The sequence below is a fragment of the Hyperolius riggenbachi genome, chromosome 9, assembly GCF_040937935.1.
Source record: "Hyperolius riggenbachi isolate aHypRig1 chromosome 9, aHypRig1.pri, whole genome shotgun sequence".
In the NCBI taxonomy this organism is placed as follows: Eukaryota; Metazoa; Chordata; class Amphibia; order Anura; family Hyperoliidae; genus Hyperolius; species Hyperolius riggenbachi.
This window is the reverse complement of record NC_090654.1, coordinates 241,860,635-241,888,537: the sequence shown is the minus strand read 5'-3', so window position 1 is coordinate 241,888,537 and position 27,903 is coordinate 241,860,635. Positions and strand designations below refer to the sequence as shown.

At 46.1% G+C, this 27,903-nt stretch overlaps 1 protein-coding gene across 2 annotated transcripts in view; it reads right to left on the bottom strand.

The window, feature by feature from the left end:
• KIF26A (kinesin family member 26A) overlaps nt 1-22,004 on the bottom strand; it is a 244,091-nt gene extending 222,087 nt beyond the window's left edge. For both annotated transcript variants that reach the window (XM_068254227.1, XM_068254229.1), the window contains exon 1: nt 21,257-22,004. In XM_068254227.1, coding sequence (XP_068110328.1) covers nt 21,257-21,391 — 135 coding nt within the window. In that variant the 5' untranslated portion in view covers nt 21,392-22,004. The remainder of the gene's footprint in view (nt 1-21,256) is intronic.
• Nucleotides 22,005-27,903: the final 5,899 nt, after the last annotated feature.

The following is a 27,903-nucleotide window of genomic DNA, read 5'->3' as shown; positions in this document are numbered from 1 at the left end:
ATCCCTGCATATACAGAAGACACAGAGAACAAACCTTCAACCATCAGTATCACCTCGCCCAGTGACAACCAATGAACCATCACTATCCAGGGACAATGAGGTTGATTCACAAAACCTTACTTATTTTTCACTTTAAGGACCACTATCACGAAAAAAAAGCAGGCCGTTAAAATCTGACAGAACCGACAGGTTTTTGGCCAGTCCATCTCCTCATGGGGGATTCTTAAAGGGAACCTGTAGCGAGTAAAATTATTTAAAATAAACACATGACGTAGCTGCAAATGAATATTACATACTAACATCACTGTCAGTTCCTCTCAGAAGCTCACCATTTTCTTCTTACAGTGTTCCCTTACAGTTCTGACAATATTTTGTCAGAACTGAAATATACCAGTAACTATCAGTTATATGTCAGCAGCTGTCAGTTACAACTGAATGTGCAAGGTAATGTCCATGTTTCCCTATGGCTCAAGTGGGTGATATTACAGTTTAACAGTGTGCTGACCAGAATGCGGTTATGGGGTAATGGCCATTTTTAAAATAGAGGACACAGAATTCCATTGATCACAGAGGACAAATGGGACGCAGGAGAGAAGAAAGAGATTGAGGAGTAAACTACACAGGAGGTAAGTATGACATGTGTATGGTTATTTTGACTTTTTATTTTCAGTTCAGGTTCTCTTTAAAGAGGAACTCCAGTAAAAATAATGTAATAAAAAAAGTACTTCACTTTTACAATAATTATGTATAATTGATTTAGACAGTGTTTGCCCATTGTAAAATATTTTAAATCCCTGATTTACATTCTGACATTTATTACGTGGTGACATTTTACTGTTGGAAGGTAATGTAGCTGCTGCATGCTTTTTTGACAGTTGGAAACAGCTGTAAACAGCTATTTCCCACAATGCAACAAGGTTCACAGACAGAAAACCGCCAGGAGTGCCATGGTCCTCAGAGTTTCTTGTGGGAGGGGTTTCACCACAATATCAGTCATACAGCGCCCCTGATGGTCTGTTTGTGAAAAGGAAGTAAGTTAAGTTATAGTATAGGAAAACCGCAAACCGCTCTGAAAAACGCCTGTTCAGAGCGGTTTTGCCGGCGTTTTTGTTACAGAAGCTGTTCAGTAACAGCTTTACTGTAACAATATATGAAATCTACTACACCAAAACCGCTACACAAAACCGCAAAATGCTAGCTGAAACGCTACAGAAAAAGAAGAAAAAGCGTTTCAAAATCTGCTAGCATTTTGCGGATCTGCTAGCGGGTTTTGGTGTGCACCAGGCCTAAAAGGGGGTATCGACTACTGATTGCAAAGTATAACTGACAAATTAGTGTGCAAGTCATTAGGGAGGCCGGCTGGTATCTTACTATTTTGGCAGTTAAACTGCTGTTCAGGAAATGCTGTTGAAAACAAGGAAAACCCTGAGAACCCCCCATGAGCAGATGGACTGGCCCAAAACCTGTCGCTTCTGTCAGATTTTAACTGCCTACTTTTTTGAGATAGTGGTCCTTGAACTGTAAAGGTGGCCATACATCTTGTGATTTTGCGGCCCAATAGTCTATCCTACGGATCCATACTGGATAATTTTATCGATTATTGAATCAGATGAAAATCGGTGCCACAACAGGCATGCCAATCAATAATTCGACTGATTTTGGTCCAAATTTGATCAAATGTATTGATCGAGCAAGCTGTAAAATCTCGGTATTATGTCCCTGCAATGATGCCCGTGCATTCAGTGGTGTAGCTAAGGCGCTATGGGCCCCGGTGCGAGTTTTACATTGCCCCCCCCCCCCCCCCAGTACTCTATATGTAACAATTGATACGGCGCAGCAAAACCTGCCAAGGTCATCCACAGTATTATGAGGTGCAAAAAGGGGATGGGGAACAGTTTGTTAATGATTACTGCTATTCAAAGCATCTATAGAAGTGATTATTACCAGCATGGGACCAAAAAACAGCTCATACTTTGGTTTAGGAAGGGCCCCATTGGGCCCCTCTGGCCCAAGGGCCTCAATGCGGTCCTGACCTCTGCAACCCCTAATGCTACGCCACTGCGTGCATTGTAAATCTCACCTGCTCCCGGGCTCCTGTGCTGTCTCTGCCAAGTGCCATGGGGTAGGGACATTAACATTTGAAAGGGGGCAGGAGGACGAAATTGGCAGGATCAAGTCGATCCGAGTGCACAGCGCGGTAACAGCGTGCGATAATTGCAAGCAATGAACGCAATGGAAATCCACAGTTGCTGTCCCTCCTAATGGTTTAAGGTGCCCATAGCCCTACTCTGCCCCCGCCCCCCTGGCAGCTTTACTTTACCTATCCGCCATCTGCACTGATTGTCCATGCTCTATTTCCACATCCGGGCTCCATGTGACTACCAGCATATAGCATGTGTAGCGTGTATGTGACATGCTATAATGCCTCCAACCACATACAATGAGAACGCACAACATGGATGGCGGACAGGTAAAGTATAACTGGGGGAGAGAGGCATAAAATATTAGGGGAATAACGGCCAGGGGCGGCGAGGCGGAGTGGCAGAGAGACGGCGTCACAAGGCCGATTCCCAAAAAATGTCATGCTGAAATTTATCGGGAATTGGCCTGCGGTTTATGGCAGCCAACACATCTCTCTCAGATCAGATTTGATCAGAGAGAGAGAGAGAGAGAGAGAGAGATATCGGTCTCTTGTTCAATTGGCTGCCAGAACCTCTAGATGTACAGCCACCTTGAAGCTGCTTACACATATCCAATTTTGATTGGGAGTCCAATTCATTGAGCGTTAACGCCACTCCCTTTCACATAATCTGCTTTCAAAACTTGCTAAAAAACAGTCATTTCTCCTTTGTTTTATGTTCTCTGTATTCATGGATAAACAGAGCTTGCTTTCTCAGGACTTTACCTTTTCTTTGTCAGTTGTTATATTCAGAGCTGTTAATCAAGCATTTTGGCAAAGCACTCGTTCTCACAGCATAACGCTGGCCACACACATTTCAACTATGATCAATCCATGGCACTTTCAATTCAATAAAACCATTGCAGGCCGTAGGCATACGAACTAGAGCCGCCAAGATAACACCAACTGATTAACTGAGATTACTTTCCTTCAAATGCAATCATTTTTTTTTTCAAATGTATAAGCCAGATCTACTTGTAGAATTTTAGTTTTAAAACTGATACTTTAAAAACATTGCATCAAAACATGTATATACTTGGACTTTGCAAAGGCCTTCGACACTGTTCCCCACAAAAGTCTGGTGCAAAAGTTGAGGATGCAAGGACTGGGGAAGAGTCTGTGTTCATGGATAGGGAACTGGCTAATGGACAGAAAACAAAGAGTTGTGGTCAATGGATCGTACTCAAAATGGGAGACTGTTAGCAGTGGGGTCCCACAGGGGTCTGTTCTGGGTCCAGTGCTCTTCAATTTATTTATTAATGACCTAGTCCTAGTAGATGCAGTAGTGAGCAATGTTGCTATTTTTGCAGATGATACAAAATTGTGCAGAATCATCAACTCTCAGGAAGATAGTGTCATATTGCAACAGGATCTGGATAGGATGGCTATATGGGCACATACATGGCAGATGAAATTCAATGTTGACAAATGTAAAGTCATGCATTTTGGACGTACTAATGGTCTAGCACCATACAAAATAAATGGGATACAGTTGGGGACATCAAACTTGGAGAAGGACTTAGGAGTACTCATTGACAACAAGTTAAATAATCGTACTCAATGCCAAGCCGCTGCAGCTAAAGCTAACAAAATTTTGGGATGCATTAAAAGGGAAATAAAAACTCGAGATGCTAGCATAATATTGCCCCTGTTTAACTCTCTAGTAAGGCCACATCTGGAATATGGAATTCAGTTCTCGGCACCACATTACAAAAAAGATATTGCAGTTTTAGAGCAGGTGCAGAGACGAGCAACAAAATTGATACGTGGGATGGAAGGTCTCACTTATCAAGAAAGGTTAGATAAACTGGGTTTATTTAGTCTAGAGAAAAGACGCCTTAGAGGGGATCTAATTAACATGTATAAATACATCAGAGGGCAATATAATAGCTTGGCGGATGAGCTTTTTGTTCCTAGGCCTTCTCAAAGGACTAGAGGACATGATCTGCGCATGGAGGAAAAACGTTTTAGCCATTTATTTAGGAAAGGGTTCTTTACAGTTAGAGTGATTAAGATGTGGAATGCATTGCCACAGGAAGTCGTTATGGCAAACTCTATACCTGCATTTAAAGGGGGCTTAGATGCTTTCCTTGCGTTGAAAGACATCCATGGCTACAATTACTAGGTAATGCCTAATGATGTTGATCCAGGGATTTTATCTGATTGCCATCTGGAGTCGGGAAGGAATTTTTCCCTTTAGTGGCTAATTGGACCATGCCTTGTAATAGTTTTTTCGCCTTCCTCTGGATCAACAGGGATCTGTGAGGGAGCAGGCTAGTGTTGTACTTTATACTGGTTGAACTCGATGGACGTATGTCTTTTTTCAACCAAAATAACTATGTAACTATATATATTTGGCAACAAACAGAATGAGTTTACTATTCAGAAACAGTGGAGAATATTAGAAATGTATGTTAACTCTCAAAAGGAAGAAAAAAATACATAGTTTACCGTAGCCCGCGAGGTCCGCGACATCCTCCTGTCCCCTCCGCGCTCCCGATGGCGGCTCCAGCGACGCGCCGACTTTGGGTGAAGTCACGCATGCTTTCTCCCGCTGCGTAGCCATCACATCATCACACTGAACGCTGTAAGAGTCCTGCGCATTCACGGTTCTCTGAAGACTGAACCACGCATCTGCAGGACTTCTAGGTCGGCCAGCATGATGATGCGATGGGTACGCAGTGCGGACGAGCACGGGCAACTTCACCCAAAGTCGACTTGTTACCGGAGCCGCCAGCAGTAACACGGAGGGGGCCAGGAGGATGCAGGGGGACCTTGCCGGCTACGTTGGGCTGGAGGGAGCCCCAGGTAAGTCCGGTTTTCTATTTAATTACACAGCTCAGGGTCCCTTTAAGGCCTGCACACACACCAGACGACACTCGTATGAATTGGCTGATAACAACCACCTCTGCCAAGTATCCAGCGTGTGTATGGTAGCCCCTGATGCCCCCCTACCGCTCGGCCAGTGATTTGTCCTGGCGGATCTCTTCAGCCAAGTGATTGGAGATACCATGATTCCCCACCACTTACCCCACCTGCCATGCAACGTCACTCTCGCGCCCCCCCATAGAGCAGAACAGGTTGTTCCCTTGCAAGCAAGGGACAGCCTCGGCCTGACTGCACAGCCTCGGTCCTGTAATGTTGCCTGATAGATCAGGTTCCAATCCCCATCAGGTGACATTAACTGAGCGTATAAACAGACCTTTACTTAACTACTTAAAGAGACTCTGAAGCGAGTCTAAATTCACTATTTTAACATGCAGCCATGTAAAGAACTGTAACCCATGCTAAAACGCCGCTATCCCGCGGCAAAACGAGGGGTTAATACCCCCCAAATCCCCCCTGCAAAATCCACGAATTTCTTGGGCGTGGATTTTGCTGCTCCTGGAGGCAGAGCTTTCAGCTGTAGCTCTGCCTCCATGCACGTCAATCGCCGCGCTGATCTCCGCCTCTCCCCCACCCCTCTCTGTGAAGGAAGATTGAGAAAGGCGGGGAGAGGCGGCGATCAGCGGGGATTGACGCGCTAAGAGGCAGAGCTACAGCCATAAGCTCTGCCTCATCAGGAAGCGCTCCCCGGAGGTAGGAGAAGGGATTTTTTAATAGGAGAAAAGTAATGTATGGTTCATGTTACTCTGGAAGAAATGTACTTCGTATTTGTATGGGTTTTAAATTTTAGGACTTTCACAACAGTTCCTCTTTAAGGTTAGGCTTGAGGTTAAAAGGACACTCAAATTTCCAGGCAACAAATGAGAATCTTGCCACTAAAAATCCTGTTTTAGGGTCCATTCACACTTGAGCAGGAATTGCGCGATTCCCGCTCAAAGCAAACCTCTAGCACATGTAACACTATGGCAGTGTTCTCACTGTTGCGTTTGTGGTTAGCGTTAACCGCAAATGTGTTACATACGGCAGTTTGCCGGCGATTCCGGAGAGATCGTGATTAGCATGTATAGAACCGCTAATCTCGATCGCACCCAAACCGCTACAGTGTCCAGTGATTTTTTTCCGCGTTAATCGTGGAAAAAATCACTCCCGCAAAACGCTAGCGGTAATCGCAGTGTTGCAGTTTTAGGTGTGAATGGACCCTTACAATTCTGTCAGGGCTGGTTCACATTTGGCGATTTCTCAGGGCTTTGCTGATCGCCGACGATCAGCAAATCACAGCTATTAATGTATCCCTATGGACACATTCACACTGCAGCGTTTGTGATTTCGACCAGTCGTAAACGCACTGCATGCAGCGTTTCAGGGCGATTGCGTTGTGATTCTCGTTCTATTGAGCGGGGATCACAAGAGCAAATCACGCTGATTCGTGAGATTTGGTCTGCTAATCGCTATCGCGGAGCCAAATGCAATCACAGGCAAGCGACGCTCCAAGCACAGCGTGTGAACTTGCCCTGAAAATGACCTGAATCAAACCTGCTGAAGGAGCAAGAGGACCTGTAGCGAAAAGCACATCATGAATAAAATTGCTTATTGTTTTACAATATTCATTTATAGATTATCTGGTCAGTGTTTGCCCATTGGAAAAATCTTTCCTCTCCCTGATTTACATTCTAAAATGTTTCACTGGTGGTGAAATCTTAGTTCTGCCATGTGATCTGTACAGAATGTTCATTATGGTTCATTAATATTATAGGATTAGGATTACTAAGAGGTCTATGCACAGGGGGAGATATTGCTTGCTTGGCAGTTGGAAAAAGCCGTTATTTCCCACAACGCAATGAGGTTCACAGACAGGAAACTGTCAGGACCATGGTCATGACCTCACACTGTGGGAGGGGTTTCACCACAATATCAGCCATACAGATGTCCCTGATATTCTCTTTGAGAAAAAGAAAAGATTTCTCGTGGGAAAGGGGGTATCAGCCATTGATTGGGATTAAGTTCAACCCTTGCTTAAAGTTCGTCTTTTAGACCCATACCCACTACGCAATTTTTCCAAACATCTGTTTTCAAAAAATGATTTTTTCATGATATTGCACAACAGCGTTTAGTGAAAATTAATTAAACAATGTTTAATAATGCACAGCACCCGCAGAGATCGTTCGTTTTTGAATGAACGATGTGTCCAATTAAATTGTAGAGGATCTTTCCGATCTTCATTGACTTTCCTGGGTTTTGACACGGTTGTGAAAACTATTGTTTACACGAACGTTATGTATGCCAGTGCAAACGATGCTTTCAGTTTCGGCCATACGGACCGGGGAACGATCGTTCGTCGGCGATGATCCCAAATCCATCTGCCCGTGATCTGCCTGTGGGTACTTAGCTTTAGGGCCCGTTTCCACTATCGTGAATCTGCATGCGTTTTCTGCATGCAGATTCGCACAGCCAATACAAGTGGATGGGCCTGTTTCCACTTGTCAGTTTTCCTGAGCGTTTTTCTGTGCAGGATTTTTCTGCACGGCAGAGCCCTCAGAATTCGCCTGCGTGTGGAATGCATGCGAATCGCCGCTAATGTATTTAATAGGGAAATCGCCTGCGGCTTTGGTATGCGAATTTTCATGCAAATTCGCATGGAAATCAATGAAAAAGCACACCGGCGCTGCCATGGTTAAATTCGCACACGAAAGGTCCACAGCACCACGTCAGTAATATATAGCTCTTTTATTGTTTAAAAAGACAAAGAGATAGCCATGACAGCTGTTATGGCTATCTCTTTGTCTTTTTAAACAATAAAAGAGCTATATATTACTGACGTGGTGCTGTGGACTTTTCGTGTTGGACTTTACTTGACCCATTCAGGGCTACTGGGTCTATCCACTCTAGCACACGTCTGTCCCCATTTGGGTGCTGGTCTACCTGGTTCCATGGTTAAATTCGCATACAGCGTCATCCATGCGAATTTGCACGAAAATTTGCGTACAACCGCATGCGAAATTCGCATCCGCATGCAAATTTTTACCGCGGCGATTCGCACCGCACAAGTGGAAACGGGCCCTCAGCAGAAGCCTTTGCTGCTTGGTTCAGCACCAAACTGCATGTTAAAGGAACCTAAACTGAGAAGGATATGGATTTTTCCTTTTAAAGTAATACCAGTTGCCTGACTCTCCTGCTGATCCTGTGTCTCTGATACATTTTGCCACAGCCCCTCAACAAGCATGCAGATCAGGTGCTCTGACTGAAGTCAGACTGGATTAGCTGCATGCTTGTTTCAGGTGTGCTATTTAACCACTTCTGCAGCCAAAGAGATCAGCAGGACTGCCAGGCAACTGGTATTGTTTAAAAGGAAACATCCATATCCCTCTCAGTTAAAGTGACTCTGTAACAAAATGTTCAGCCTTATTTCTTCTATCCCATAAGTTCATATACATGTTCTAATGTGGTCAGTCTTACTGCAGCCTTTCCTAGTTGCGCAGTGGCTGTGTTATCTCTGTTATATAATCTAATCTTCTTTCCTCTGACGGCTTTGTCACGCTCAGGCAAGGATGTGCTGCTCTACTTCTGATAGGATAGAAGCTATACACACCCTCTCCACGCCCCCTGCAGTCTCTGTGTGAGTCACAGACTGAGCTACTCTCAGCCTATCACAAGCTGGTTAGAAGCCATGTCTTTTGTTTATAAACACTGCCTAAAACTGGCAATTACCAGCCAGGATCGCAGCAGGGAGTGGCAGAAAAAGCACAGAGGGGCCCAGGAGAACATAATGAATAGAATGGTATGCTTTTTATTGTAAGAATTTTAGAGTACAGATTCTCTTTAAGGTTCCCTTTAACAAGAGTCACTAAAAAGCCCCTGCATCCATTTCCACCTTTAAGTATCCAGCTGGATTTACGGACATGCCCTGAGGAGTCATGTGATGACTTCAGTGATGGATTGTATGTAAAGGCCAGCTCCCAGCACAGATATTTTCCCAGTCCGCTGTAACAATCTGTGGCAGAGCTTGGTTTTATCTATCTGCAAACTACTGATCTGGCTAGAAGATAAATCACTTTTAAATGATCTAGTCAGGGGTGGAGAAGGTTATGGAAATGCAAATAATTCTGACTTGCATGCAAATTACATGCAGCCTAGAAAATTATTATTTAATATTTATATAACGCCAACATCTTCCGTAGCGATGTACAGAGTATAACTAACTTCCTCTTAGATGGGGGCTCATAATCTAATCTAATCTAGTCATGTGTCCATTGTAGTCTAAGGCCAAGCCAATCAACTAATCTTTATGTATTTGGGATATGGGAGGAAACCGAAGTGCCCGGAGTAAATTCATGCAGGCATGTGTGCCCTGTCCCCTTGTAGTCTGACCAGCAAGAGTGTGCCAGCTTACAGAGCCACACTGACTGTACATGGATCTGTCTGTGTGTGCCCCACCTTTGTAGTCTGAACAGCAGGAGAATGCCAACTCACAGAACCACGCGCTGTATGCTTTCTGTAGGTATGTGGCCTCCATATACCTTTTGGCTCCTCAGGCAAGGCACCTTTTGGCTCCCCTGAGCGTGAAAAGGAAGATTGTATCCTATATACTGTAATTAGTTTTGCCACCACCGATGACCAGTTGATAGGTATACAGAAATTATGTTGTAGGCAGAACTCGTGCTGTAAATTCTTGGAATGCTTTGATCTCCCTCTACAAGCAGAAAATATAGAAAGTAAAAGCAGAAGTCCTGTTATTGTCTCACACTGCCCCCTAGTGACAAGTGGCCATAAACACACAATGTAGCAGTACTAATTAGAAGCAAGGAAATGTAAGAAATAAGAAATGAAAAAAAAATGTACAAAAAATAAATTGGCTTGGAGCGCTTGCAATCCTCTAAATAAATTGGCTGCTAAAGGGTTAAATAGCTCTTTATTTATAGAGGAAAAAAACACTACTAATAAGTCCTCTGAGCTTGATGCCCATTAGTATCAAATGCATCCCTAGCAGTTACTCAACTTGGTCTTGGTGCTGTAGCATAGCTAAGGAGCTTTGTGCCCCAGTGCAAGGTTTTACATTGTTTACATTGCCCCCTTCCCCCCTCCCCCCTCCTTCCCAAGCACTCTATACATAACAATTGATATGGTGCACCAAAAACTTGCCAAGGACAGGACAGCTACAATATTAGAGGTGCAAGCAGAGGATAGGGAGCAGTACCACTTTTCAAAGCATCCATAGAAGTGATGATTACCATCACAAGACCAATAAAGAATACTTCTGTTGTGGGAGGGGCCCTCTGGCCCAAGGGCCCCAGTGTGGCCGCAACCTCTGCCTCTCCTATTGTTACGCCACTGTCTTCATAGCTCCCAACTGTCCCTCTTTTGGAGAGACAGTCCCTCTTTGGGAGTCCTGTCCCTCTTTCCTCCTCATTTGTCCCTCTTTCAGGACTTTGTCCCTCTTTCTATGTAAATATATATATTTCTCTACTAAAAAATGTGTGTTTGATTGACTCTAAACGGTATTCCCATCCTTTAAAGTGATATATTGCTAATTTTAAAATGTTAATATGGAGGAAAATGAACCAGGATAGAAAGGACCAGTGTGGTCTGAATGATAAAACAACATATTTTTCTTATGAAATCTTTATGGTATGTGTGACTAGGGGGTGTGACAGGGGTGTGGTGGGGGCGTGGCTTACGTGTCCCTCTTTCTCATCTGAAAACGTTGGGAGGTATGCTGTCTTGGTGAGATAACATATTAATTTAAGATACTATATTCCTCATTATACAGTCTCCTAAATAATGGGAATTTCATAACAGCACATTCAATAACAGATCACAACTTTTTCAACACCTCCATTAGATACACATATTTTTAAATACTCTTATTTCACATTGTTGCGTTGGATTTGGTAAGTACAGTATTGGAAGAGCTTCCTTTATTCTCTGCGACGATCATGGCATCGTTTCTGGACTATTAGCGCCATCTACTGGTCATAGGTAGGAATGCCATCAGTATTCCCTCTGGTACTCCTGGAAGTTGTTATGCCCTGTGATTTTGTCTTAAGCTAACAGAGGATGACAGCCTGCAGTATCACCCGAGGGAGAACTGTCTTTTCATGGTGCACTTTACAGCAGAATCCCACTCATTCACTCAATGTGGATTCAATTAAAAGGCATGCCATGAGTATATATCATGTATGAGTATATTGGACCTGCGTTAAAAAAAAAAAAAAAATCAACAACAAGCTCGCAAAACTTGTCCAACAGGTACACTGTGAAAATCAAACTTAAAGTACTGTAAGCTTCAATGTTCTCTAGCAATATATATTTTTCATATATTTCATATTAATAAAACTGGGAACAATTGTCAAGAGAACACAGAACATCAGAGCAGGATCATACACCACATAGGCAAACGCAGGGGGGGATTACAGCTGCCCAGAATCCCCCCTCAGACCAGTGCCGGTGCAGTGTCTGGGGACAGGCACAAGTTGAGACACCAGAATATCTGCAAGCATCCTGCAGCTCACAGCCCCGCCCCCTTTCTTTCCCTGCTACAGTTGACTTTGGATGTAGCAGCACCGTGTGTACAGAGCATGGAGCAGCTCTAGGGAACTTAGAGTCAGGTATGAGCACAGCCCTGTGCCCTGCTGTGTGAATGCTGCACTATCCCCTTCATTAGCAATGTCGGCTGTCCTCATTATTATCTGTATCCAAACTGCTCTTGATCGATCCCATTGTCGGTACGGTAAATTACATTGTGTACCCAGCATGATGTCCTACGATATTATTATACTGTATTGTGCGTGGTTGAGGGAGAACTTTTCAGGAATCCCCCCCCCCCCCTCCCTTGAAAATCCTGGGTTTGCCCCTGCACCAGGCAACATAGGCAGGTGCCTGAGGCCTAGTGAGTATCAAGGGGCTGCGACCTTCACTGACCCCAGCTTATAAATAAAAAAACACAAGGGGCCCCCAAATTTACTACCTTGCCTAGGGCTCCATTACTTCTTAATCCACTCTGCAGAACATCGATATAGCACTTTTCTCCTGGCAGACTCAAAGCACCAGAGCCTCAGCCACTAGGGTGCACTCTATAGGGAGCAGCACTGTTAGGGAGTCTCGCCCAAGGACTCCTTACTGAATAGGTGCTGGCTTACTGAACAGGAACAGCTGAGATTCAAACCCAGGTTTCCTGTGTCAATGGCAGAGCCCTTAAAGCGGACCTGAGCTCAGAACTTCCTCTCTGCTCTAAAAGATAAGCAAAAGCATAATAACATTTAAAGAAAAACGTTTCTTTGTTACAGCTGGTACAAAACCCTACAATAAATCCGCAGTGTTTCTACTTCCTGCTTTCATGGCAGCAGACATATTGTTAAAATCCTGTGCTTTCATATTAGCTTATCTGCCATGACAGCCCCACGGGGTAGAGACCAAATTACAATTTGTGATAAGTCACAGATGAGGGGGAATTAGACAGGCTAAACCAGGCATGGGCACACTTGGCCCTCCAGCTGTTAAGGAACTACAAGTCCCACAATGCATTGCAGGAGTCTTACAGCCACAGTCATGACTCATAAAGGCAAATGCATTGTGGGACTTGTAGTTCCTTAACAGCTGGAGGGCCAAGTTTGCCCATGTCTGGGCTAAACTCTCTAAATATATACAGGGTGCATTTCTCTGTTTTCCTTCTGTCCTGTGCAAGAATTCAGGGCCACTGTAACATTACATTATCCAGCCACTAGTTATCATAGGTATCATATTACTCATCAGCTAAGTAAGCTGCACTCTCATCAACAGCGTTGGGGAAATAATTAGGTTCAAATGAATGTATAGAAGCATAATTAAAGCGCCTGTTTCAGATATCCATAAAAATCTACCATATGCCGCAGTGTTAATTATTTAACCGTGTCACCTGTTTTTATAGTAGATGGCATTTATGATTGTTGTTTGGGAACCGAATAGCTCTATTATCTTTTTGGTCTGGACGCCGTTGGCGGTTTCATTATTAATGCTTGGATTTACAGCCTAAAAAAAATAAAACTGCTGCAGAATGAGAGTAGGAGTGGTCAATGCAATGTAACTACTGCTGGATTGTATGCATGTTGTAGGCAGGCACTGGAAATCGGCCAATCAAAAGTGACAGGAAGTGCATTCGATTGGCCGAATTCCAAGCTGCATATAATATGCATGCAAGTGGATTCTTGTGCATCTCGGATCGTTCAGAAACAGCCTTATCAGTCCGCCGACAGACTGTACACACGCTGTACTGTCTGCTGAAAACCCGCCCGGCGGGAGGTGCCGACGGACCCGTCGTTGGCTTCAGTCAGACGTGTGTACGAGCCTTAAGCAATCAATGGCAGAGTTTACTTTTGTTTCTTTCCAAGCTCCTTGATCAGCTGATATCAGTAAATCACTTTTAAATTGTTCCCTGCAGCACTGACTGTCACCACTGTAGGCTACAATCTTCTCAAAGGGATTCAGTCTCTAGTCTGCAGTCAGAACTGTGGGATGATGCAATCTGAGCAGAAGCAACAGCTCCACCCACAAAGCCTAAAGCCTTGAACACACTTGAGACTAACGTTGCCTGGCAGGGATAGGAGCAGGCTGTTCTATTACTATGGGGGCGGGGGCAGTCGATGAATCTTCCAGGCAATAAAATGCTAATTTTCTCAGTTGATGCAAATTTTGTTCCAAATTGCATTGTCTGCAGTTGTCGGGTCCACTTTCAAGCTGCTTGAACCCAGCAACAAAATTTGCATCAACTTAGAAAATTAGCATCTGAGTCATCATCTCAACCGAGAAGAATAGATCGCACCCCCTATAAGTTAGTGATGACCAATGAGATTGTAGGAGATGAAGTTGATGTAAACTGTATGCAAATGTATGCAGCTTGGAATCAGACCAACTACAATCATTAGCTACTGCCTTTGATCCTTCCCCTTTGCAAACATTTTCATAAAATTGATGTGAAATTTGTCTGAACTGAACATGATTAACCCATCATTGACCATCTTTATTTACAACATAGGATCAGCATGACAGTCAAGAAGCTAGGATTTCCTAGACAAGGTTAGCCACGGCAGCCTCCATATTTTTCTTCTGACGAATGTACTTTGCAAAGTCCAGAAACCTACAGCAGGGGACTACTTGCACCACTGATGAGTTCCTGCATCCAGAAGTTCTCAGTAAAGTGTGTTTGCAAACTTTAGGACATGTCCATTTGGTCATATCAAATAATGTCCAAAATATGTTTTATGAATAAAGTTTATCCTGCTGTCTTTAAGAGGAATGATTGGAAAGGCCACACCCACCATCCTGGAGTGATGCATTATAGGTCTTACTTTTCTGACATGTAGAAGTAGTAACTTGCATGACTTTTACGTTTTAAGAAGACTATATTGTATTGAAAGTATCTATGTCATAGGAGACAGATGAAGGCTGCCATTGTTCCTCTCCTAAAATATTCGGGTCTTCTGGCAATAACTCTGGTCCTCCTGCTAATAGTTTCTAAAACACTCACTTTGAAGGAAAGCACTGCTTAGGTGGTCTGATGATTTTCTAATCTATGCGCCCCAGCATAGCGCTGCCATTAGCAATGGCCCACATAACCAAAAAAGGAAGGTGCGAAGGACTATGTTGGGATTCGGGTAAAGTCTTCTGCAAGGAGGCCTTTGACAGGCAGGGGAAAATAATAGGGTGTGGCGACCTCCTTTGGACCTGGTTGCATTTGCCGCAGACACAAAACCATCATGCCTTTCCAAAAAGACAAGTAAACTTTGATATGGACCTAGTTTTGGTACACAACAAGGGCAAAGAGTTGCCCAGGATGAAATAAAAGTTAAAAACTGTTAAAATTGAAAATAGTAGAGGTGAGAAAGATAAAGTTTTATTTGCACTGGCAACGCATTTCGTGGGTACACACCAACTTCATCAGGCCAATAACAGTGTCGCAGTTATATAAGCCACAAAGCTGGGAGCGCCTCTCTAGTTTTGGTACAGTTTCAATGCTCCAGCATCTAATTTGAAGCTCCTGGTTATCTATTATGTTATTTTCCTACTAGAGGTTTTGCTAGTGTAACTTGACATGTTGTTTTCTTCAGTGAAATAGTTTCCCATGAAATGCGTCAGTATGCCCTTCATACACTATTGTCAACGTCACATACTGATAATAGCACAGTCATTCCACGCTGTTTCTAATAGGAACCGAAATATGGGTGTGTCCAACTTGGATGCTGACCAATGGATTCATACCAAAAATGAGTAACAATGGCTCCTGCTCCCTGCAGCTCATTACTCCTGCAACAAGGTTGGAGTTTAAGGACAGTTGGTTTTCCAAGCGGAACACCACCGCCATGATTTCAAACAAATGCAATGGGAGCTCGCTGACAAGTTTTGGAAGTGCTTACCAGGCTGCAGATTGAAACTTTTAGGAACACTGAATTACTAAAAGATTTAAAGGACAACTGATGTGAGAGGGATATGGAGGCTGCCATATTTATTTCATGTTAAACAATGCCAGTTGCCTGGTAGCCCTCCTGATCTATTTGTCTTCAGTAGTGTCTGAACAACACCAGAAACAAGCATGCAGCTAATCCTATCAGATCTGACAATGTCAGAAACACCTGATCTGCTGCATACTTGTTCAGGGTCTATGACTAAAGAGGCAGAAGATCAGCATGGCTGCCAGGTAACTGATATTGCTTAAAAGCACATAAATATGGCAGCCTCCGTATTCCTCGCTTCAGTTGTCCTTCAAAGAGGAACTCCTGTGAAAATAATGTAATAAAAAAGTGCTTAATTTTTACAATAATTATGTATAAATGATGTAGTCAGTGTTTTCCCATTGTAACACCTTTCCTCTCCCTGATTTACATTCTGACATTTACCACTTGGTGACATTTTTACTGCTGGCAAGTGATGTCAGTGGAAGTAGCTGCTGCTTGCTATTTTGGCAGTTGGACCCAGCTGCAAACAGCTATTATTTCCCAAAATGCAATGAGGTTCACAGACTGGAAACTGTCCTGACATCACACTGTGGGAGGGGTTTCACCACAATATCAGCCATACAGACCCCCTGATGATCCATTTGTGAAAAGGAATAGATTTCTCATGTAAAAGGGGTATCAGCTACTGATTGGGATGAAGTTAAATTCGTGGTCACCTTTCTCTTTAAGTAGCGCAGATCTAAGTTTATGGGTGTGAAGTAAACGTGGAATTTCTAACTTTTAGCACTTTTTTTAGCATGTTCCACCATGATATTAAAACGCCTTTCAGGCCGTGACATGTTGTAATCTGCTCTGGTCACGCCACAATTAAGCAGCCCAGCATGGGCGCTGTACGGCGTGCGCCGCTGCAAGGCCCGAAGCCCATAGACCCCAATGAAGATTTGTCATAGAGATTAAATCCAACTCAGCAGGGCAGCGATGGCTCCACACATTACATGGTCTGTTGGAGCCATTACATTTGGCTCCCCCCACCCCCCTTGACACTTTCACTATAAATAATACACCTGTGCTGTCTTAAAGTGGCATCGTCTGTCCCTTTGTGCGCAAGTTTTGATTAGCATGCATTATTCAGGGACACGGCTTCCTCTGGGGGCTTCCAGGAATGTGGATCTGTCATTTCTGGAAGGAGGGGGGTGAGGGAAGTGATTATCCATACTGTGAAGGGGGAACAAAAATCTGGCTTGTATTAAGAGAATGAGAGGACATGTGCTCCGGCGGCCCTTGTGCCATGCTGAATACTGAGCGCGCACGCTCCCCGATGGTCAACCTTGGGGCAGATGCTTCGGCCCTGCTGTCGCTCTCTGTGGGATCTCCGCGTACCTCTCTGCTTTAAAGAGAGAGAGATAATAAGACTCTGCAGCGTTGCTCTGGCAATGCCCTGAAGGCTGGAGCAGCACTGAAGGGGTTAGCCAGAGCTATTAAAATTTAATCTGTTCTACATTTAATACATCTCTTCTTCTGCTTGGCTTCTCCTGTGCTGAGTGCATGCATGAGGTGCCAGCGCAGCAGCGTGAAGCCACAGCGTCCCCGGTGGACGGTTAAACACTCGCAGCCTCAGGCTGCTATCAGAGGCAGCCTATAGCCATAGAAGCTTATCATGAGAGTAGGTAGGATGGGCCGTCAGTCTTATGGCACCCCAGTGGCATGTACAATGTATTCTCTGCGCTACCCTACTGTACAATACATCCACCTAGAGTGACCAATCAGATTTCAGTGTACTGCCCTCCTGGCTCAGCTAATGATACTCCAGTAGCATGTACAGCCTATTCATCTGCCTGTGCTGTCCTATAGCAGTTTGAGCCGGATCAACCACAAGCCAACCTAGGCGAATGCTTAGGGCTGGAGGATGCCCAGAGTTGCCTGGCTGCCATCTCCCCAGCCCCTGTCTGGACTTACCAGATGGCACTGGGCAGTCTAAACTACTCTCTCACCTGGGGCTTCATATTGCCTTCAGTTTGCCTCTGTAGAGCAACAAATCAGATTTCACTTTACTGCACTCACATCAGTGTAAAAGATGGGCATTGATTACTTACACACACACACACACACACACACACAAAAGATGGGCATTGGTTACACACACACACACAAAAGATGGGCATTGGTTACTTACACACACACACACACACACAAAAGATGGGCATTGGTTACACACACACACACAAAAGATGGGCATTGGTTACACACACACACACAAAAGATGGGCATTGGTTACACACACACACACAAAAGATGGGCATTGATTACTTACACACACACACACACACACACAAAAGATGGGCATTGGTTACACACACACACACAAAAGATGGGCATTGGTTACACACACACACACACAAAAGATGGGCATTGGTCACACACACACCACACACACACACACCACACACACACCATACGCACCACACACACCACACACACACACACACACACACACACACACACACACACACACACCTTCCGCAGTGGGAAGGCTGCTAGTCTACCTTCACCATCACAAATATTCCATGTAGAGCAGAATCATCCACAATCCACGAGGTAATTCTAGGCAGTTGCCTAGGGCCTGGAGAGAGTCTAGGGGCCTGGTAGATGCTGTTAGCCCCCACCAAATCTTACTAAACAAAAATCCAGGTGATCATCAGCGGTGAGCAAAAACTGCTATCTTGTCTAGGGCCCCATTTCATCTTTAGCCATTTGTGATTGCATGCATGCATCGTGACAACAGTAAATGACTAACTTCATATATAGGATTGTCTTTTTAACTCAACAGTGATTAATTGATCATGATCGATCTACAAATCTAGTAGTTAGTTCCTTGGGAGGGTTGGGCACATGGAAATCTTCCCTTTGTGCAGTGGCGTAGCTAAGGAGCTGTGGGCCCCGATGCAAGTTTTACAATGGGGCCCCCAAGCACTCTATATATAGCAATTGATACGGAGCACCAAAACCTGCCAATGGCAACTACAGTGTCAGAGGTGCAAGAAGGGGATGGGGAACAGTTTGTTAATAATGACTACTATTCAAAGTATCTATAGAAGTGATTATTATGAGCACAGGACCAATAGAGAGCTAATACAGTAGTTGAGAGAGGGCCCTTCGGGGGCCGGCCCTCTGGCCCAATGGCCCTGATGTGGTGGCTACCTCTGCAACCCCTATTGCTACGCCCCTGCCTTTGTGTCCACATGTGCATCCAGAACTGTTGCTTTACAGCACACACATAAAACCTATAGAGCTCTACAGTGGTGTAAGTACAATCCATGCTCCCCAGCAATACTTCAATAGCCCCCCCCATATTCTCACCAGTGGCGTAGCATCTTACAAGGGTCATAGGTCATAAAACAAGTGTGACCATCAGGATGGTGCAGCCACAAACACAAGTGATCAGAAGGATGGTCCCCTATATGGGTGGAAGGTAAGGTTAGTAGTAGAGGGACCCCACAGCTCTGGGCATCCCTGTGGTTGCAGAGGCTGCACCCCTATAGTTATGCCCCTGGAGCCATAGCTCTCCATCCCGCCTATAGTGGGAGTGGCAGCTCCTCAGTACTCATCAGTGATGTGGACATGATGACAGTGTTATATCTGAGATCATCCTCACTGTGTTCCCTGCAATATTAACAAGTGCTGCTCTACAGCAGCCCCTAGCATGCCCCGCAGAAAGCAAGACTTGAGAGCGTGGCTGATAGCGTGGGGGGGGGGGGGGGGTCAGCCCTGGCCATCTCCCTGTGGGGTATCTGCTGTCAGAGTTTCAAAGTCCACATTCTTATTAACTCTTGGCAGGTGTGAGCCTATCAAGGCTCCCCAGAGCCCGAGTTGTGCGCTCTGCTTGCCACATCAGCCTGGAACAACTTCTTTAAATATTTTATATCATTGAGTAATGCTGGAGTGAGATCACCCTTCATCAGGTATAATGCAAGTCAGTACATTAACACAGAGATAGCTACAGCTGCCTCCCTGTACAGCTATACCCCTCACTATATACCCCCTCCCCGGGCAATAGTGCATCCTTACAATGTCAATTCATCCAAGCAAGGAATATAATATGGGGGGGGGGGGGGGGGGGGGTAGATGTTGGTCAGCTGATTCTAAATCACACATTGCCCTCTCATATCCCTTGGAGGACCCTCTGACTAGATAGCTGTTCTTGACTTCCTAGATACGCCCACCAGCTATATAAAGAGGTCCTTTCTGTAGCGCTTTGTCAGACTATGCAGCAGAGGGCGTGAGGTTCCACATACTGCAGCAGTCAGAGTGAGACTCCCAGGTGGTTAAACTAGAACAAGATCTGACAAGTGGATAAACTTGCTGCCTGAATAGGCAAATCACATAATGGTTTATTACTAGTGGGTGAGTCAGTCCACCAGGACCCACCCATAATCCAGATATCATTTTTTTTTATTGGGGGGGGGGGGGGTGCAAACACACACACACATTTATAATTTTAAATCTAGACACATTTTCCTCACTTCTATACTTGGAAGACCCCACATAACTTCTGTGCTTTGGCAAAGTTGGGATTTGTAGTTCCACTGCCACACCTAGTGCTCCTTTTGTACTAAGCGACTACCTATGTAAGATTCACTTTATGTGATCCAGTTTCCTAGCACACATGGTACACTGCTCAGAATCCTATACTGGCCACCAAGACACATATAAACCACTGCCAGACAGCAGTATATTCAGCACAGAGGCTGCTGCTCTACTATAACCTATTAATCTATTGTGTAAGCTTACCAGCCGGCCACATTCACGTGTATTGATACATCATACTCCAAAAATCCTTTGTTGAAACAATGTTGCAGTTTGCAGTTCCACAGTGGTGCTGAAATCATACTGAAACTAGCAGTGCATAAAAAAGAGAGAGAATGGAATATTCTGTGAACTGTATAATGCAGCAGGTGTTCAGAGGCACAAGTACAGAACATATGCAGAGAATCTGTCAGAAGCAGCAACAAAGGGAGCCTCATGTGAACCTGGAGCTGCCGGCTGGGCTGAGGGGGAATAAGGGGACAGTGCAGGGGAGCAGCGCTGGGATCAGGCAGAGCACGTTTATTATAGGCTGGGAGTTCCCTGTGCTGCTGTCCGCGGTGCTGAAAGCTATCAGCAGCGACTCGCTACACCCGGGCTTCCCCACCCAGTGTGCGATATGGTTGCTGCACAGCCTGCGGAGGGATTTAAAGGGGGGGGGGGGGGGGGGGGGGGGGCATATAAGTTATGCCTGTTCCGTGGCTGCTTTTACATAATCAGTGCCATAACTGCATCTAATTAGCACCAAGACCTGTATAATTAATTAGTGCTAGTAATAAAACAACACTGCTAGGGGTTCCATTCGCTCTAAGCTGCGGGACACTAGACCACCAGTAATCCAGAAAACACGTCCTGCTTATCCAATGTCTGCTTATGCGTACATTGCCTGGGTCATAATGGAACATAACGGTGCGACCACCTACAGGTCAACTGTGTGGCTGTAGCAACGTGCAATAAACAAATATAGCCTGACCAAGATTAACTGAAGATCAGTTGCACTAACAGTATGTATACTTCACTAACTTAAGACCCCCAAAAACCCACACCACCACCATCAATCCAACATGACCCAAGTGGGTGCTGCAAACTTTGCCCCCCCCCCCCCCCCCTAACATCAGACCGTTCTATAGAGAATGCAGGCCAGGTGTGCAGGATGCCCTCTGTGCTCCTGGCCACTCCGGGGACTCACCTTGCCTCGCCTCCGCAGGAGATGACTGGTAAATCCAAATATGATGTCGGAGTCCAGGCACAGAGCCCCCAGCTCCAGCAGGCTGGGGTTCTTCCTCTCCGGGGCGCCCGATTCGGAGGAATTCTCGCAAGCCATAGTTAGGGGTGAGATAATCCAGCTCCCTGAGCGGTACGATATAACGCGGTTATCCCTTCATCCTGATGAGGTTGCGCTGTCAGCAGGCAATTCTGAGATCTCTCCTCTCTGCGTTTATTCTGTCCAACGCAGGATTCAAAAGAAAAAAGGTCAAAGAAAGCAAAGCAATGCAAGGTTTCGGGGACTCAGAAGGGCACCTTTTGCAGGGAACTCAGCGTCTGGGCACCACTCCCCTCAGTGTCCCATCACGGCTGCAGTCTGATACCCAACCGGACTGACTGCTGCCTAGGCAGATCCATCAGTAGCAGCGAGAGCAGCAGAGACGAGGACGTGCAAATGCCATTTTCCATGTGATCTTCCCATCATCAACTCATGACAGCTCCACTCCTTGCATAGAGGATGCATGCCATGTGCTGCTGGAGGTGCCCAGAGTAGCATGGAGGCAGGCAGGCACTGACACACCTGAGGAACACTGGAGGAGAAGCTATAGCAGGTGCTCCATGGAGGAAGCAGGGTCACTGGGATGATGGGGACACCGGCTTGCACACGTGTGCCCGCTGATCTGTAAAGGGGACAGGCTAAAGTGGCTGAGGCTGTGCTGTGAGTCTGCTTGCAGTGAGCTTGTGCCGATGTCTCCCCTGCATAGTGTGCTGCTGCTGCCTTGCCTGCTCACTGATGTGCTGGGACTCCCAGGCTCAGGACAGCTCTGCTGCTGCACGACTGGTAATTGCTGCCTGTCAGTGCTCAGCTGAAGAGCCAATCCCAGCGGGGCTGTCCTGAGGGCCTGACGTCACCGTCACTCTAGCTAAGCCCCCAGCAGTTACTTATTGGTTTGTCTCCCACCTCTGAAACGCAGATCCTTATTGGAGAGAGCCCCCATCTATTCCCCCCTTTTGTTGTTTCTTACGACACATTCTCTGCATATGCTTTGCACTTGGGTGTATGAGCACCTGCTGCACCACACGCTGTACAGTCACATCTCATCCTCCCATTAATCCACAGTAATAACTTCTCTTCTGCTGCTAGTTCAAGAGAACCAACTATTAGTAATAGGTTACTTATCTTTTCCTTGAACGCCATTTTTTCAAAATTAGTTTGCTTTATTTGGAAAAGGTTGATCTGAATATTGTTCAGTGTTTTGCTTACCTACTGTAATTACCCTAAAATGGGTATCCAAATGGATTCTTCACCTAAAAGAAGTGGCAGTGTGTGCGTGCGTGCGTGTGTGCGTGCGTGCGCGCATGCGGTGCCAACACTTTGTTTGGTTGGGGTCCCCCTACAGTATCTGATTAACCTCACCATACCCTATCCTCTACCACTAAAGTTGCCCATACATCAGACGATGTGTGGGTAGATCGACCAAGAGACAGATCTCTCTCTGATCGTAGAGAGATCTGTTGGCTGCCCGCACACCACAGGCCAATTCCTGATTGATTTCAGCATCAAATCTCCTGGGAATTGGCTTTGTGCCCAGTGCAGTATACTCTACCTGTCGGTGTCTCCATGCTCCGACCTTCATGCACATACACACGCCCTACGTGGTTGCTGATGTACTGTCATGTCACACATGCGCCCACATATACGGGGCACGTGTATCTGCAGAGAAAACAGAGCGTGGAGCCAGGGCGGATGCCATAAGGTAAAGTATACTACACGGGGCACTGGAAGGGCACATTTTACGCACGCCCTGGTAACGCACCGCCACGCACCCGATCACCTTGCAGCATGTCCGATCGATATATGCAACCAAATTTGGTCCGAAATCAGTCGCATCGTCGATTTTGGCGGGACCAATTTTCATCAGATTATAATAATCAAATCTGATGGTCGATCGGCCGCCAAGTGGCCTGATGTATGGCCACCTTAACCCTCCCACCATACACCGAACACCAACCGACCTAACACTAATCAATATATCTAACACCACTATGTCTAACACTCACCCTGTTACTGATACGCTTAACACTAACTTTCATACAGCTGTGTAGCCCCGTTTCTAGGGGGAGGTGGGGGGGGGGGCTGTCCGCACGGGGTGCAGAGAGGGAGGGGGGTGAAGTGAAGGAGGGGAAGCAGTGGCACAATGGGACTCAGCCGCGGGCAGAGGGGCTTAACTTCTCCCTCCTTCTTCTGGGGCCCCCTTCGTGCTCCCCCCTCCATTGAAGAAATGTGGGGCAGTGGGTAATAACTCACCTTCCGGGCTCCAGGCATGTTCACGCACCGCCGGGCAGCTCTGTGTACAGCGTTGATCACAGGAAGTAGTTTACCTACTAACTAACCTATGGATGGCTAAACTATACTGGAGCACCTATGACTGGAAAACCTATACTGGGGAACCTGTAGCTGGCTAACCTATGCTGGGGCACCTGTATCTGGCTAAACTATACTGGGGCACCTATGGTTGGCTAACCTATACAGGGGAACAGTTGGCTGGCTAACCTATACTGGGGCACCCATGGCTGGCTAATCTACACTGAGACACCTGTAGCTGGCTAAACTATACTGGGGCACCCATGGATGGCTAACCTATACTGAGGCACCTGTAGCTGGCTAAACTGTAGTGGAGCACCTATGGCTGGCTAACCTATACTGGGGAACCTGTGGCTGGCTAACCTACACTGGGAATAGCTATACATAAATAACAATCTCAAGCCCACAGGGGAAGGGGGACAATTTTTACACCTTTACCCTGGGAGAAATTTAGCCCAGAAACTGCCCTGCAACTGTGCCTAGCGCTAACCCTTATAGGGGTACTTTTATACCAAAATGGCTAAAAGTGATGGTTATATTGATTGTTCTGTCGATTTGAATTTTAGATTCTATTAGTCTGATTGGATTGCTTATTATTTTTTACTCCATTGGTGGTCCAGAATGACCGTCTCTGATTGGATTGGACAGTCAATCACTCAGGAGATTGTATTGTTAATAGGCACCTTAACGGGAGAGTGTACGGTTAATGGCTATCTTAACAGTAACTAAACTCTCCCTGCTGCTAGATGAACGTCCTTCCCCATACACCTAACACTATCCTACAGGCGAAACTGCTGCTGACCACTAACCCAGCCTCAACAGACCAACAGAACCTGCTCAGTGCCAATTCCTAAAAGTGATAGTGAACCTAAACCAAAGCTCGGGTAAAAAAAAAATGCTGGTTGTACTTGTATATAATATGCTGTAAATAATCTATTAGAGCAAAGGAGAAATGCTGGGTTTCATTCCGCTTTAATAAAAAAGCCTCCTTGCCTCTCCATAGCCATAATTGACTTTGCGGTCTATAGGATAGCCAATAAGTGCCCATTGCTTCAGCTCCAAAATTAAGTTCCTTAGACCGCAGACCAATGACTTGACTAGCAGCTACTAATCACCACTTTTCATTTACCTAGTTTACCCCACTTTAACTAACCTAGGGCTTCTTCTAGCCCCTTATAGTTCTCCTGGTCCTCCCTGTTATTCTGCACTGCTCTCCCTTCTGCTGCTGTTCCCAGGGGCATAACTAGAGGGAGCAGCACCTGCGTTCGCAGAGGGCCCATAGCTGTGGGGGCCCTAACTACTAACCTTCCCTTCCTCCGATACAGGGGACTATACTTCAGATCAGGTGTTTTTGTGGCTACGCTTGTTATAGGTATGAAGATCCTGATGTCCCTACACTTGTTTTATGACTGTTGTGAGATAGGGCGGCACACCACTGACTGTAAAAAGTTGCTTGTATTGCATGCATGCAAAATTATGTGAATCAACAAACTGCATTAAATGCACACAAGTCCATGGACAGTCAATGGCACTCCACTAGGCTATCAACTAATACAAAACGCATAACTGACCGTGATTCTGGGCACTCCTAAATAGGCTACCACACAGCAATCTGTAAGCTAAAATTGACTGCACTGATAAATAATTACCCTGGAACAACATGGTCCAGGGTAATTATCAGTGCAATCATTTAATGCAGTTTGTTGATTTACATAATTTTGCATTCATGTGTTTTGCTCTAAGGGTGGACATTGTGATGGGTGGCGCAGTTGTTCAGCCCAGGTGGGGCAGTGCACTGGCCACCTACATCTGCATTGATTTTGTGTCATGTCGCTGTTACACACATGATGAAGGTCCTGCGTGTCCATAACATGTAGCAACTTTTTGCAGCCACTGGTGTGCCGCCTCCTCTCTTACTTTGGTTGTACCTGGACCATTAGAGCAATCCAGCCAAGGCTTGGCACCGGCCTATACCCAGAAACGCATTATCTGGGAGCTGTTTTCCATGGAACCTGTATCTGTATGCCTTGTGAGATGGGCCTGAAGGTCTTGAAGGGCACCAAGGGGAGGCAAGAGAAGGGGTGTGAACATTGGGGAGGCCCCATTAAAGTTTTGCTGGGGGACCTCTAGATTTGTAGTTACGCCATTGACTGTACCCCTCAGAAAGCTGGCCAACTCAGCCAGTCGACCAGCCACTAGTGTTGGGCGAACACCTGGATGTTCGGGCTCGGGCCGAACAGGCCGAACATGGGCCAGATGTTCGGCATGTTCGGCCCGAACCCCGAACTCAATGGAAGTCAATGGGACCCCCCAACATGCCCATTTTGGGGGCCCTATGGGGTCGCAGGCATAAGGGGGGAGCATGCCCCGATCGCGGGGGGGGGGTCGGAAATTCCCCCCAACCCCTCCGCTAGCGCTCCCCCCTCTGCCCGCTTCCCCATAAAAAAAGGTTTAATGCAAGTTAAATAGTACCGGTGGCTGGCAGTGGAGTGAGGAGGAGGAGTCCGAGTAGGAGAGTGACGCGTTGAGGCCGGGCAGCGGGCGGTTCAGCGGTAGTACCCTTGTGGTACTTCCGCCCTTTCTCTGACCTCACGTCCTCTGCATACGAGGGTACGCGTCACGCGTACCCTCGTATGCGTCATCACGTAGTGGACGTGAGGTCAGAGAAAGGGCGGAAGTACCACAAGGGTACTACCGCTGAACCGCCCGCTGCCCGGCCTCAACGCGTCACTCTCCTACTCGGACTCCTCCTCCTCACTCCACTGCCAGCCACCGGTACTATTTAACTTGCATTAAACTTTTTTTGTGGGGAAGCGGGCAGAGGGGGGAGCGCTAGCGGAGGGGGTGGGGGGAATTTCCGACCCCCCCCGCGATCGGGGCATGCTCCCCCCTTATGCCTGCGACCCCATAGGCGGGCCGTATTCGGCCGAACAGGGCCATGTTCGGCCGAACAGGGGCCCTGTTCAGCCGGCCATTGAGCAGTTCGGGCGAACCCGAACAGTTTGGCCGAACACCATTAGGTGTTCGGCCGAACTCGAACATCACCTGAACAGGGTGATGTTCTGCAGAACCCGAACAGTGGCGAACATTGTTCGCCCAACACTACCAGCCACTGTGCATGCATGGCCACAGACGTGCATCTCTTCATGAGCAGTTACAATTTTTACGAACTGTGCAAGCGGCATGCATGTAAACTGATCATCACTTCACTTGTTATAAATTATTGTACGAAAAGTGCCATTATTTCTGCAGGATATCTGGAATTCTTCTGGCGATCACGATTGCCGCGTTTGCAAAATAGGCTTTCAAAATGTATGCTTTGTCCAGGTTGTAACACTACAGGCAGTTTTAATGTTTTTGGTGCTCTACCAGGAATTGTACAAAATTAAGCTGCAGCCACGATTAAATAAAGGATTTGTCGGTATTAGTGAAATACAGCAACTGTTAATAAGGCCGGTAACCTGACCCAGTCTGGCTCTGTGCCATCAGCATCCAACAATAGATTCAAAGAAGTTCCTTTAATGAGGGTAGGGAGGGATTTACCACCTGCCAGCCATAGCTTCTATGTGTGCGGCGCTTGCAGGTGTGGCAGGTGGCGCTGTACCTTCCCGTAGAGAGTTTAGAAGTGGTACACTTATTGCTTCCAACTATTTAGGAAAGGTGCAGTTTTGCACTACACACTATGTCACAGCATGCCACAGACTGAGGAGAGCATAAATTAACTATAAACTTAAAAATGTCCACAGACTTCTCACCTATTATACATCTCCCTTAACCTACAGGGCAGTGGCATACCTAGGGCATTTGACACCTGGTGCTGGGTATTAAAAGACCCCCCCCCCCCCCCCCCAAAAAAAAAGGAAAGGAGCGAGTGTGGCATGCTAAGCGCGCCATGGCGGGTAATGCCAGGTATAGTTGCCCCAGTATAGGTAGCATAGTTGCCCCCGTAAAGTTGGCCTAAATAGGTAGTAAAGTTGCCCCCAGTTTAGGTAGCTACTATAGTTGCCCCCAGTATAGGCATTATAGTTGCCCCAAGTGTAGGTGGTATAGTTGCCCCCGATGTAGGTGGTATAGTGGCCCTCGGTGTAGGTAGTATAGTTGTCCCCAGTATAGATAGTATAGTTGCCCCCAGTGTAGCTAGTATAGTTGTCCCCAGTGTAGGTAGTGTAGTTGTCCCCAGTATAGCTAGTATAGTTGTCCCCAGTATAGCTAGTATAGTTGTCCCCAGTATAGCTAGTATAGTTGTCCCCAGTAAAGCTAGTATA